The sequence below is a fragment of the Lates calcarifer genome, linkage group LG2, assembly GCF_001640805.2.
Source record: "Lates calcarifer isolate ASB-BC8 linkage group LG2, TLL_Latcal_v3, whole genome shotgun sequence".
In the NCBI taxonomy this organism is placed as follows: domain Eukaryota; kingdom Metazoa; phylum Chordata; class Actinopteri; family Centropomidae; genus Lates; species Lates calcarifer.
In genome coordinates, this window is record NC_066834.1 from 17246673 (window position 1) to 17259725 (window position 13053).

The window sequence follows — 13053 nt, forward strand, 5'->3', positions numbered from 1 at the left end:
ATTAAAAGCTCATTTGGGTGTAACAGCTCAAACAAACATTTTATGAGCCCATTAATTCGGTATCCCATTCAATGTCTATGGAGCAGCTCCAGGCTGTACATTTTGATGACATCAGAGATGAATCTTGCTTCCAGTCTCTGGAGATTTACTCATGCTTATAAATATTGACTCAACTTTACTATGAAATAGCAGCATTAAATTGAAAATGGCACTGTAATTTATCTCATAACTGTTCCTCCTCTGCCATAAAAGTAATCCAGACAAGAGACTAAAGGGTTAATTTACTGTATCATCTGCCAAACTGTCTCCTGAGAATTATGTTCATATGTGACTAATCCGCTCTGGCAATGCACGTTCGCTGGCAACGTTTCAAAGGTTTGGGATGCTTGATGAGTTGGTAAGCGTCTAACTTTGACATCCCGTCTACATGCCCTGTCTCACAGTAGTCCACGTTGGCATTTTTAAAATTCTTGACCATAATCTCCTCCTCATCTTTGTCATATCCTGTGTAGCTGAAGGTTTTTGATCACTAGTGGTTTTGCAGTGCAATGTTTGGATAAGTGTCTGCCTTCCTCTGTCTAATGTTTTAAAAGCAAAAGGATTCACATGCACACACATGAGTACATTGATGATGTGATACACATCTTTACTGACGGCAGAGTGGAGTTTGTGGTGGTAATATGCCATCAGAAGAATGGAATAAGAGTCAGATGACCCAAAGCTGATATAAACAATGTAGGTTTCAAATAAATATGTGGTAAATAGGGATGCAACGGTATCATCAATTTAATGATATTGCAAGAACACAGGTACACTCTACAGCTACACTACTGTCGTGGACCAGAACGGTAACAAATGACAGGTCTTCTGGGCAAAACTGTAGTTTTGTTACAGTCGTGGTGGAGTAGGGCGAAAGGAAATGAGAGCTAGCTACAGAGACCATCGTCTCATGCGAGCATCAGGGATGGTTGTTGTAGAGTGAAAGTTATTTTTTTAATTAAAAAAAATATTTGTTATTATGCAGTGTTTGTTTATTATCAAAACGACTGTTTATTGTTCAATAAACAGATTTTTTTTTCCAAGTCTTCTTTTTTATTTTTTTTTTGATAGCACAATAAATATTGTATCATGGACTTATTACCGAGGGATTATCATATTGTGAAATTTTGACATTGTTACATCCCTAATGGTAAATATTCAGCTGTGGAAGTGGTACAAGTTGCAAACACAAACAAAAAAGCGCCTGTGTACCGTAGTTTCAAGTTAACAAATATAATTCCAGTATTCTTTCCTCTAATTTTGACTCCACTAACTCCATTACCTCCATACATATATAATATGTATTTTGATGTGTATGTCTGTATGTAAATGTCTGTGATGGAACATAGAGGTTGTCAGATAAACTTGACTTAAAGTCTTACACTTACACTTAAATATATGCTGGGAAATGTCATGTTTGTGACATACTGATAATTTTGAGAAACTGATACCCACTTTTGTTGGCTGAGGCCTACTTGTTTATGTAACACTCTCTATCCTCAGTGCCAGAAACTTCTCTCTAAACTCCGTCTTGTACCGGATGCAGGTGTTAGGAGATTTTAACCTGTGCCAGAAGAGAACACAATGTAACACCGTTTCCTTCTCTCTCTTAGCTGCAGAAGTGATTTTAAGGTTTTACTGATTGCTTTTACAGCAGCATTTCAGTACATTCATTCCCATGAGAGCCTTTAGATTAAAACTGACACAGTGTGGTTTTACTTTTACCATAAGGGCCAATACAAAGTGGAATAACTTGTCTGACACAACCAAAGTTAGGGTCATCTCTAATATCACTGTTCATAGTTAAAATGAGTCTTCTTATTGCAGCTGTAATTGCCAACTATCTTGATAATGTGAGGAAAAACAAAGAGCCCACAGTTAGAAGCACATTTTAAAAGGTAATTAACTGTGGGTGGAATTATTATGCTTTCACAAAAGCTCAGCGTTCAGTATTCATTATGCCTGGTTGGAGTCTGAGTAGGTGTTGAATACAGGACACCTGTCAGTCATCTAGACAACAGTGCTTCTCTTTTCTCTGCTCTCTTTTATCATATTTTGCCTGTCATTAGGCATATCTGGAATCAGTTCTGTGACAAGTGTCTTATCATAACCTAGACGAGCATGCACACACACTCTCAGCAATTAGTGCCTGGTTATAGTGGCTTTACATTGTAGCTGGTTTTCACAGAAAAACACCAACATAATCGTAATAATATCATCAATATATAATGTTTCACACTGTATATTGTGCTTTTGGAAACTAATCTTCAACATTATGCTTTTCCTGATTATTTATTCTATTTTATTTTTGTTTTTATTAAAATTCTTTGTCATTTTTTTTTACACTGAATATCACACATGGTTCTCATTTGTTGATATGACAACTGTCACCAGCAGATTTTATCAGCTATATACAATGGCTTCAGAAAGCAAACAGACCCCCTCACTTTTGGCTCAAGAAACATAAATTCTCATCTCTCACTTACAAAAGTATTAAACCCTTTTGCTGTGGCACTCCAATTTGCGGTCAGCTGTATCATATCCCCAGCTTTAATTATCTCTGAGATGTGTCTAGAACTTGACTATAGTCCACCAGTGGCAAATTGTTGAAAAACTGTTGAAGAACAGATTCTACCCCAGAGCCATTATCACACTAAATGTTACCAAAACCTGAAAATCTGTACTCAACCTCTGTGCAATACCCGAGCACATGTGCAATAATTCTCTTCTGTGCAATATTTAATTTTATGCTGTAAATATGTATCGTAGTATGTATACGCCTGTTCCCACCATTCACACTGCATGCCAGGACATAAATAAAGCCACGAAATACAACAAGGATACCTGCTTCAAGAGTGCACATCCTAAAACTAGGGATATGACCCAAAGCTTACAACCAAGACAATGCTGGAGTGGCTCCAGGACAAGTCTCCAGACTGTCGTCAAGTGGCTCAGCCAGAAAAGCAGACTTAAATCCCAACATCTGAGGAGAGACCTGAGGGCAGCTGTTCACAGACACTTTCCTTTCAATCTGACAGAGCTTGAAGAGACTATTCTCAATAAGAGACCCAATAAGACTGGAAGCTGTAACTGCTGCCAAAACAGCTTCTACAAAGCACCAAATACCTTTGTAAATACCTCTGTAAATTAAAGGTTTTCAGTTTTTGATTTTTTAATTAATTTGCAAAGATTTCCAAAAACATGTTTTGATTGAGTCCATTATGGGCTATTGAGTGTAGACTGAAGGACGAAAATAATTTTATACCTTCAAAATTTAATCTACAACACATTAAAAAGGAAAGTGAAGTCAGAAACTGTCGCTGTGTCGCTAAAAGCTACAGTTAGACAGCCTTTTTTTCCCCAAGTTAAGAGTAACCTGAACTGCTAATGTTACTCTAAATGTTACCTCTACATTCTGATATAGTAGCATTTTGCCTCCCACAGGAATTTGTCCAAAGTAACCTGCAATCCCACAGAATACACAGAGCTAACAATTTGCTCCTTGGTCTTGGATGTTGCTAAACTATGACTTGACAATTGTCTTCTGGGAAGGTGTTTAGCAAATGAAAGTAAAAAGTACAAGTCCTATCTGCAAAATTTCTTCAGTATTAGCTTCACAAAGCCTCAATAAAGACACTGATGTATTATATGTCTACATACCGTTTACAGTTTAGGCACTGTCAGAGTTTTAAAACATCCACCATCTTTGTTTTTAACAAGTACTTGAGAGTTCAGTTTAACATGGCAGTCTGCGCTTCAAGATGATTTATTCAAAAACTATGAGTCGTGTCGCAATGGGAGTCACACTGGGTGAGAGAGGACACATTCTCTACATCTTTACATCATTAAGTGTACAGTGGTATGAAAAAGTTTGGGCACCCCTGATAATTTTCAAGATTTTCCTTTATAAATCACTGGTTGTTCGGATCAGCAATTTCAGTTAAATATATCATATAGCAGACAAACACAGTGATATATGAGAAGTGAAATGAAGTTTATAGGATTTACAGAAAGTGTGCAATAATTCTTTAAACAAAAGTAGGCAGGTGCATAAATTTGGGCACCCTTGTTGTTTTACTGATTTGAATACCTTTAGCACTAATTATTGGAACACAAAATTTGTTTGGTAAGCTCATTGACCCTTGACCTACATACACAGGTGAAGCCAATCATGAGAAGGAGGCCAATTGCAAGTTGTTCTCCTCTTTGCATCTTCTCTGAAGAGTGCCAACATGGGAGCCTCAAAACAACTGTCAAATGACCTGAAAGCAAAGATTGTTCAACATCATGGTTTAGGGGAAGGATTCAAAAAGCTCGCTCAGAGATTTCAGCTGTCAGTTTCCACTGTGAGAAACATAGTGAGGAAATGCGTGACCACAGGCACAGTTCTGGTAAAGGCCCGGAGTGGCAGGCCAAGAAAAATCTCAGATAAGCACAGGCGAAGGATGGTGAGAACAGTCAAACTCAACCCACAGACCAGCTCCAAAGACCCACAACATGATTGTGCTACAGATGGTGTCACTGTGCATCGTTCAACTATTCAGTGCCCTTTGCACAAGGTGATGCTGTATGGGAGAGTAATGCAGCTTCATTTTGGAATAAGGTGCTGTGGACTGATGAAACTAAAATTTAGTTATTTGGACATAACAAGGGGCGGTATGCATGGCGGATGAAGAACACAGCATTCCAAGACAAACACTTGCTACCCACAGTAAAATTTGGTGGTGGTTCCATCATGCTGTGGGGCTGTGTGGCCAGACCAAGTACTGGCAATCTTGTTAAAGTTGATGCAGAGGAACAAGTACAACGTTCTGGAATGGCCATCCCAGTCCCCAGACCTGAATATTATTGAAAATCTGTGGTGTGATTTAAAGTGGGCTGTCCATGCACAGAAACCATCAAACCTCACTGAACTGGAGATGTTTTGTAAAGAAGAATGGTCAAAAATACCTTCAACCAGAATCCAGATTCTCATTGGAAGCTATAGGAAGCATTTACAGGCTGTTATTTCTACAAAAGGAGGACATACTGAATATTGATGTAATTTTTCTGTTGGGGTGCCCAAATTTATGCACCTGCCTACTTTTGTTTAAAGAATTATTGCACACTTTCTGTAAATCCTATAAACTTCATTTCACTTCTCATATATCACTGTGTTTGTCTGCTATATGATATATTTAACTGAAATTGCTGATCCGAACAACCAGTGATTTATAAAGGAAAATCTTGAAAATTATCAGGGGTGCCCAAACTTTTTCATACCACTGTATATGTAGGTTGGAAACTGTGGGAATTAAAAGAGGTCTGAATGACATTTTTGGGAAAAATTTTCTGAGGTAGCAGTTAGAGCACAGGTGATGTCACACACTGTAGCCCAGAACATTGTGAACAATACACACCCATTATAAAATCTGAAATGGTTAAAAACAAAAAAACAAAACAACAAAAAAAAAAAAAAAAAAAAAAAAAAAAAAAAAAAACACACCATTAAACATAAACTGCCATTTCATTAAAAAAGGTCTTGTGACCTGCTTAAAGTGTCAACCATGTTTCTATGTGAAAGTATGATGAAATCATGTTGCTCCAAAGAGGGGTGGGTTTGATCATTTTTGCAATCACTTCCCATTCATTTTCTATGGGAAATTTTTCATGGTCATCATGGTCACTAAAAATGTCACTGTAAGACACAGCACATTATTCCCAATTGAAACATGTTTTGCTGGTGTTTTCTCAAATGCTTATTTGAACCTTGGGTAGAATAATTATTCACACTATGTATGTCATTATTGGACTGTTTGACTGTGGCTCCTGACTATTACCACACACCTGGGTTTGGAGGACTTGCTGCCTGCACTTACTGCTTTCTAATCATATTCCAAGGTTCAGGTCAAGTGCTGAAAAGAGAATAGGCGAACAAGCAAGTGATGTGAGGATGGATGGGAAGACTGTGGCTGTGTATGTGTGTGTGTTTACATGTGAATGAGTGGTAGGTGTGTGTCAGTGGTATGGGTACGTTGAAAAACTGAGCCAGAGTAAGCAAGATGAGAGCCATACAAAACAAGAAATGGAGGGGCAGAGTGCAAGAATGAGAGCCATTGTGAAGGCTGGTGGATAGATGATGTGGGTGAGTGGATCAGAGGAGTGGAAAAAAGGGAAAGGCAAGATTAAAAGCTAGGAGACTGCACAGACTGAACAGAGGCTGATGTTTCCAGTGGCAGAGAAATTGCTGAGATTAGTGTATGTGGCTAAGAGCACTCTGTGTTTGATTCAGTCTGTGCCACAGGAGAAGGTTGTTAGTTTGCCGCAGCTTTTCACTGCATGACATTTCCCATTTCACGCTGACAAACAAACTCTCATACAGGAAGTCATTCAGTGGTGCATGTGAAATGTTGATCAAGCAAAAGTGTGAATCCCATCAGGGTCAGAGGGTTGGGAAAATCATTTATTTCACCTCCAATGTTTTAGGTGTTGGCTTAATGACTGAGCAGGTGGGGTTCAATCCCTTATCCATTTTACCTTTTAACAGGGAGACATAGCTGTTATGGGGTTTTAACTTTTCAAAGTCCCTCTGGGGCTGCATTTAAACTGACAATAACAGAAAAAAAGGTGTCAAAAGTAGATCCTAGCTCAAGTTTTACTGCAGTGTAGTCTAGTGTCAGCAGGCAATGCATTGCATTTTTACCTCACAAATGCCAAGGTAGAGAATAAAGAAGATAGAGTCGTTACTATCTGCCAGAGTTGTACAATCACCCCTCAAAGACTGTAAACTGCTCCCACTTTGTCATTATGTTTGATTAGCCTTAAAACTGGACTTCCTCAATTGTTTCATCCTCTCAACAATAATGTGTAGCAACATGCAGCCTCCAAAAACAAAGCCTCCCTGGTGTACATTCATGTTTAAAATTTCCATTTTTATGTTGTTAAGATTTGCAAACATACTTTTGGAGTTTATTTGAACACTTCTGCCAAAATCCAGTGAACTGCTGCACCCACAGATGTGCGGGTTTGCAGTGACAAGTTAAAATGTATGTATGATGTCATATGACGCACTGACTGACTCTGAAGCTGCTACAGAGTATTTCTCCTCCGTCAGCTCAGGAGTGGTGGAACTGTGCTGATCTGAGTTCACATGACACCCTGGTCAAATGAGTTTACTGTCCCATTTGTTTTTCAAAGAGGAGATATCAAATTCAGAAGGAAACAAAGCAAACACATAATCTGTGATGACCTTCAACCAGTTTGGCACTTGGAGATCGTCGGTCACCTCACATTTCAGCCTGTGATTTTTAGCCAGGAAACCATGCAGTAAGGCACTATAAAAACAAATTAATTTAGGCTTTGTGTTTACACTAACAGCCCTGAAAATACAGTTAACCAGGCAATGAAGCCCAAAGAAAACAGGCAGAGTAACATCAGAAAGCAAACTGTTGAGCTGAGTTGAGTCAGCGTTAGCTACAGTCAATTTGAGATCTCTATTTATCCATACACTTTGTCAAGGGCATATACCGGATTCCTCTGAGCTGCTTAGTAATCACCTGAAAAATGTTTAAAGGTACACAGCAATTTACTACTGGACTCTTCTAAAGTTGAGGGACTTGCAAAGACAAACCTTTTTGTTAGAAATTTGCTGTTACCAAGCCAAACCCAGACTTTGGAGTGTTTACACCGGAGCCAAATGTTCATTATACAGCTGTTTTAAGAGTCACTTCTCATGACAAGTAAACAGATCCTTATGTAAAATCTCTGGTTTACTTTCTGAAGTGCCTTTCAGAAATGCAATACATGGCATTGCTGGTTTCATCTCTCTGTTAATGGGATGACTTGCCTGTCTGTCAGCTGTAATGTTGCTTACTGTGTCATTCAGACACGATAGGAAAGCACTGCACGCCCGCGAGAGGGAGCGGAGAGTGAGTGGAAGAGAGAGAGAGAGAAAGCATTTTAACTTTTTTTCCCCCAAGTCTTTGCTGCGCAATTTTTTTCACACACTTGACATTTTTGTGGTTGTCAGTGGGGTGTTAAAAATGTTGTGATAGCAAGGACTGCAAGACTGTTTTTTTTTTTTTTTTTTTTTGTTCCTTTTACAGGCTGGATCAGTTTAACTTTTTCAGTTGAAGCTTTAATTAATGACCAGTTTTGTGAGCACATGATACACTCACCCTCTGCGTCTCACAGTGAACCCGCTAAAGCACTGGCACAAAATCTTTTAATTTAACATTATTATAGAACGGATGTCTGTTTTCTGATATCAAACAGTGCAAAAATGTTTTCCTAATATTTGTATATTCACACATGCTCATACAGTTGACACGAAAGAAAAATGAAAATATAGTGTGTGTGCGGGTTGGATTATTCATCAGGTTGTATGAAAGTTTTTTTTTTGTGATGAATGATTCGAGCTCTTATTCAGACATGAAACCAACATTTTAAATTGGCATGACATTTTTGCAAGTATGTCCCTGTGTCACTGTCCCTCTAGTTGCTTGGTGAATAGTTTTTATCATGCCTGGACTTTCTTCTGTTTGTCCGCATTTGACAAGTGGATGGTAATTGGTTGCCGCGGTTTCCTGCTCACAGCCCAACGTCCTCATGCACATGTGAGCAAACACTTGTTGTGCCGTGAAATGGTTGCAATGGATTTTGCACATTTCATCAGCTTTAGAACAAATAAAGGCTATGGGATGCTTTTTTTCTTCTATAATTTCCCACATTCTCAAGTAGGTCAGGGTCAAGTTATTTTAAAACACTTTTGTGTGGCTATGAAAAAAAAATAATACCAAGGTCAAAAGCTAAAAAATGGCTTCAGTGGTAGAGTGAGTTGGGTTAAATGTATGTGTCATCATGCCTTTGTGTCAAAATGATGAGTGTGAACATCCAAGTGTGAATGTGCTTTGGCTGTGTAGTTACATTGGGTGTGTGTGTGGGTTTGTGTGCGTACCTGCATTCGTGCACTCTCCACAAGTCAACACAGGTGAATGGGGAGCTACACTGGTTCCTTTTGCACGAGTCAGATGAGCACCCAGAGGAGAGGCCTTGTACGCTGACCTGAGAAACCCCATCTCGCGGCTGGCTGTCAAGTGGCATATAGCGACCGTTGAGGCGTAGGTCCCGCATGCAGCCTGCAGGAAGAAAAATGGAAAACAAAGTTCAGTAGAACAAGACATGCACTGTTATCTACATTCATCTACACAGACCTACTGGGCCTCGTGTACCTGGTGAGCAAATCAACCACATGATCTTGATAGATTACTGGTTCCAGTTATAACACTTGCAACATATATTCACTGTGGTTTTTAAGACCCAGGCTCCTCTGTCACATTTTGTGCTTTACAAGGTTTAGAAAAAAATATTTTTCAGTGGAAACCGTGTTACACTACATTTTTGTTGCGAGGTGTTTATTGCAGCATCTTAAAATGGCATTCATACCGTCTGAAGAAATCTCTGAGAACACTGAAAGCAAAGATTTGCATATATGTAGGATATCTAATGTGCACCATGGTGCACTGATAGCTGTGCTGTTTACACATGTCACTGCTTCGCTGGATTACACGCCTGAGACACTTACCAAAGGGGAGTAAACATATCTGAAAGGCAGATATGCACACGCACACTGTTCAACCAGAGAAACATTACAAACAGGGGCAAAATGTTTTCACTTGGAACAAACTGGATCCTATGTTCATTACAATTTGGATATTATTTTCATAGGTTTGGCCATTGTTTCTACCATTTGTTATAACAATACAGTACTCGCCAAATTAATAACCGAGTTCTGGGAACATGATGACATTGCTAAAAAGAAGAACGGGCAATCAGAGGATCACATGTTCTAAACAAACGCACAGGTTAGCCAGACTTCTTTAAAAGAAGAAAACATTGAAAATCCTAATCTTAATCTCAGTGTTTCAATTGATATTTTTACCTTTGCTATCATTTTCTTATCTCTTGCGACCCATTGATTTTGTTTTATTTTTTGACTCTTGGTGGCAGTGTTGTGTTTGATTACTATCACTGTGCACATGACATAATCAATCAATCAATCAATTAATCAGTCATGCTTAGGTGGAGGTGGAGGGGCTTATGATATACTGTATACACAGCAGCAGAGGCAGTGGCAGTAACAGCTAATGACACTGAAGCTTTGAGGTGAGCGCTGTGGCAGCAGGCCCAAGTTGATTGCCTGAATTAGAAAACGTGTTTCACATAATTTGTTGCACATTAATTATTCATGATTTCTCAATGACTAATTAATGTCCACATCGGTGAGTTCAATTTTGATTCAAGGTAAATACACGTACAATAGCTTGTTTTTCTTTTTTTGCTATCTACCTGAACTATCCTGTAACTGCAGTAAATCACACTCACTTGAATCCAGCTTTAACAGAAATGACATCAGTGTTAAATGATGTCTGACTACAATACACAGACTGATTGATGTACTGCTAGCTGATCTAATTAACTAATTACAAGTTAATTATAATGTGACTAACACTATACTGAGTTTATAAGAAGTCATATTTATACATGGATTTAAAATGCAACATCAAATATCAACATGCTTCTCGTACTAACAGGTCAGTCCTCTTACAGGCAGTTCCTCAGTTCTGGTTTAAAGGTCTACAATAACTCATTATGTCTGACTCAGTGTAGTGAACGCTGCTACGATGTTACCATGGAGCAACAGAGCCATAAGCTTCCAGAGACACCTCTTTCCTGGTGTTTATGTGCTCATCACGTAATTGTTAAGTGATAAAGTTAGTGTACTCAATTAACACTTCATTCCTCTTGTGTCACTATTTAAAAAGACACGCTCACAAAAGTGAAAGCAAACACACAGGCAAGTACACGCATACACACCCACACACGTGTGCACACACGCGTAGATCTTCCCTGCCACCGTCTATTACATCTTCCTCTTTTGAAGGGAAATGCTTTTAAAGTCCATTTAATAAACACATGCATTGTCTTTTTCTGCCTGAGGCACAGCTGTCTACACCTCTCACTGTCTAACTCCAGGGAGCTCTCTCTCTCTCTCTCACTTTTGATCTGTGTCTCTCCACACTTACAACATCTTCCTCTCTCTATTATCATGCAGTATTTTGCCTTTGTCTAGTTTCTATGTATCCTCGCCAAACTCTGTGCAAAACTGTAAAGGACGAGTAATGGTTTTATAGGGGGTTATGTGCCAGACCATTTAGCAGTTAGCTATAAACTAACCAGCTGCTGGTTTGGATTAAACAGACAGATATGAGAGGTAGAAATCTTCTTGTCTAACTCTCTCCAAGAAAGCAAATGAAGCAAGTGAATTTCCTACAAGTTAAATTATAGTCATATGGCTTAAATCATACCTCTATAGTTATATACAGCTGTAGGAGCAGGACTAGCCTCCCTGCCAGCAAAGCCACTGTTGGCAGATAGGGGCCGTAAAAAAAATGCTGATAATTTGGTCTTACTTTCAGAAGTTTGGTGTCGATGTCTGTCCATCTATGATTTACAGAGACTTGCAGCACTAGTTGGAGCTTTTCTTTTACTTAACGGTGAGTTGTCCACCTGTCACCCCTGTGGTTCTTCCGCATGTGGAAACCCATGTGAATTTTCTCCATTGCACATTTTATTCTGTTTATTTCATTCTATTCTATTCTTATCTTACCTTATTTTTATTTTAATGTACACATGTATAGTGTGTCTATAGTTGTCTATAGTAGTTGTCTATAGTTGTCTTTTTCTTAGACCAAAAGCTACCAAACAAAATTTTGTTATGTGTATGCATAATGACAATAAAGAATTCTTGAATCTTGAAACCTGAATCTTGAACAGGAAATGGGGAGAACGTAAACAATCTTTTAATTTTTGCATTTTTTTCTTTGCTTTTCTTGGGAGGGCGTGGGGCCCCCGTTGGCAGTGGAAACACTGGTTCAACAGTCATTTGTAACAATCTGGGAAAGCACAGAAAAATGTCTTCCTGCCAATAGGATCAGATCAGAACAAATTCATGTGTGTGATTCTAGAGGGAATAGACATTTTTTTTATTTTTGCCATTTGAAGCAATTTATACCTAACTTTTGCTGAGCGGCGGCAACAGCAGCAACAAGTGACTATTACAGGAGACTGGCACATTAAATTCTGTGGGGCTCCACGTCCAAGTGGTTAAGAGTACTAGAAATATACCCCTAGAAGCTAACAGCTCATATACAGAAAACAAAATCAATTGCTCAGTCAACAAACACAGAATTCATCAAAGGAGTTGATAAATGAAAGAATGACTTACTAAGCTAGCCTCTTCGCTGTGTGACATAGTGCTCTAAAGAATTAGGCACTTTATGTAATGTTACACACTGTACCCGCTCAACCCAAGTGGTGACATGCAAGAACGGGCATTCGAGGCTCGGAGTGGTGTGTCTCGGAGTGGTAGTCAGTGTACCATCAGAATGATTTTGAAGCTGTTGTTTAAAGGTAAAATAGTTGCATAATGTTGCTTTAATTTGGATCACTATCAACATCCTGGAGATGGATTCAAGAGGAAACAGAGAGCATAAACATGAGCCATTAACAACTGCCTGAAAGGGTTCTCAACTACTGAATATATTAAATAAATTTTATTCAGAGTAACACTGAATGATCTTTTGTTTATTGTACAACACAAAAATAATAATAAGAGGTCAACCGCAGGACAGTAACTCTTCTGTACAGGTGTATATAAATTATATTGTTTCATTCATTGCTCATTCATCAAACTGTGTATTAGTATTTGATAAATAGTAACTGTACCTTGTGGTCTTATCACCCGGATGGCACAGTGGTGCAGTGGTTAGCACTGGCCCCAGTTCGAGCCCTGGGCTTTTCTGAGGAGTTTGCATGTTCTTTCTGTTCTCTCTGGATTCTCTGGCTTCCTCAAAGATTTATTGCAAAGGTTAATTGGCGACTCTAAATTGCCTGTAGGTGTGAATGTGAGTGTGAATGGTTGTTTGTCTTTATAGATCAGCCGTGCACACACAAGGATATAAACACACAGGAAAA

The 13053-nt window shown here is 38.8% G+C and overlaps 1 protein-coding gene across 1 annotated transcript in view; it reads right to left on the bottom strand.

Moving 5' to 3' along the window:
• The window catches only part of si:ch211-186j3.6 (neural-cadherin), a 266619-nt gene that overhangs the window by 21016 nt on the left and 232550 nt on the right, over nt 1–13053 (bottom strand). The window contains exon 34 of the mRNA XM_018697417.2: nt 8975–9155. Coding sequence (XP_018552933.1) covers nt 8975–9155 — 181 coding nt within the window. The remainder of the gene's footprint in view (nt 1–8974; nt 9156–13053) is intronic.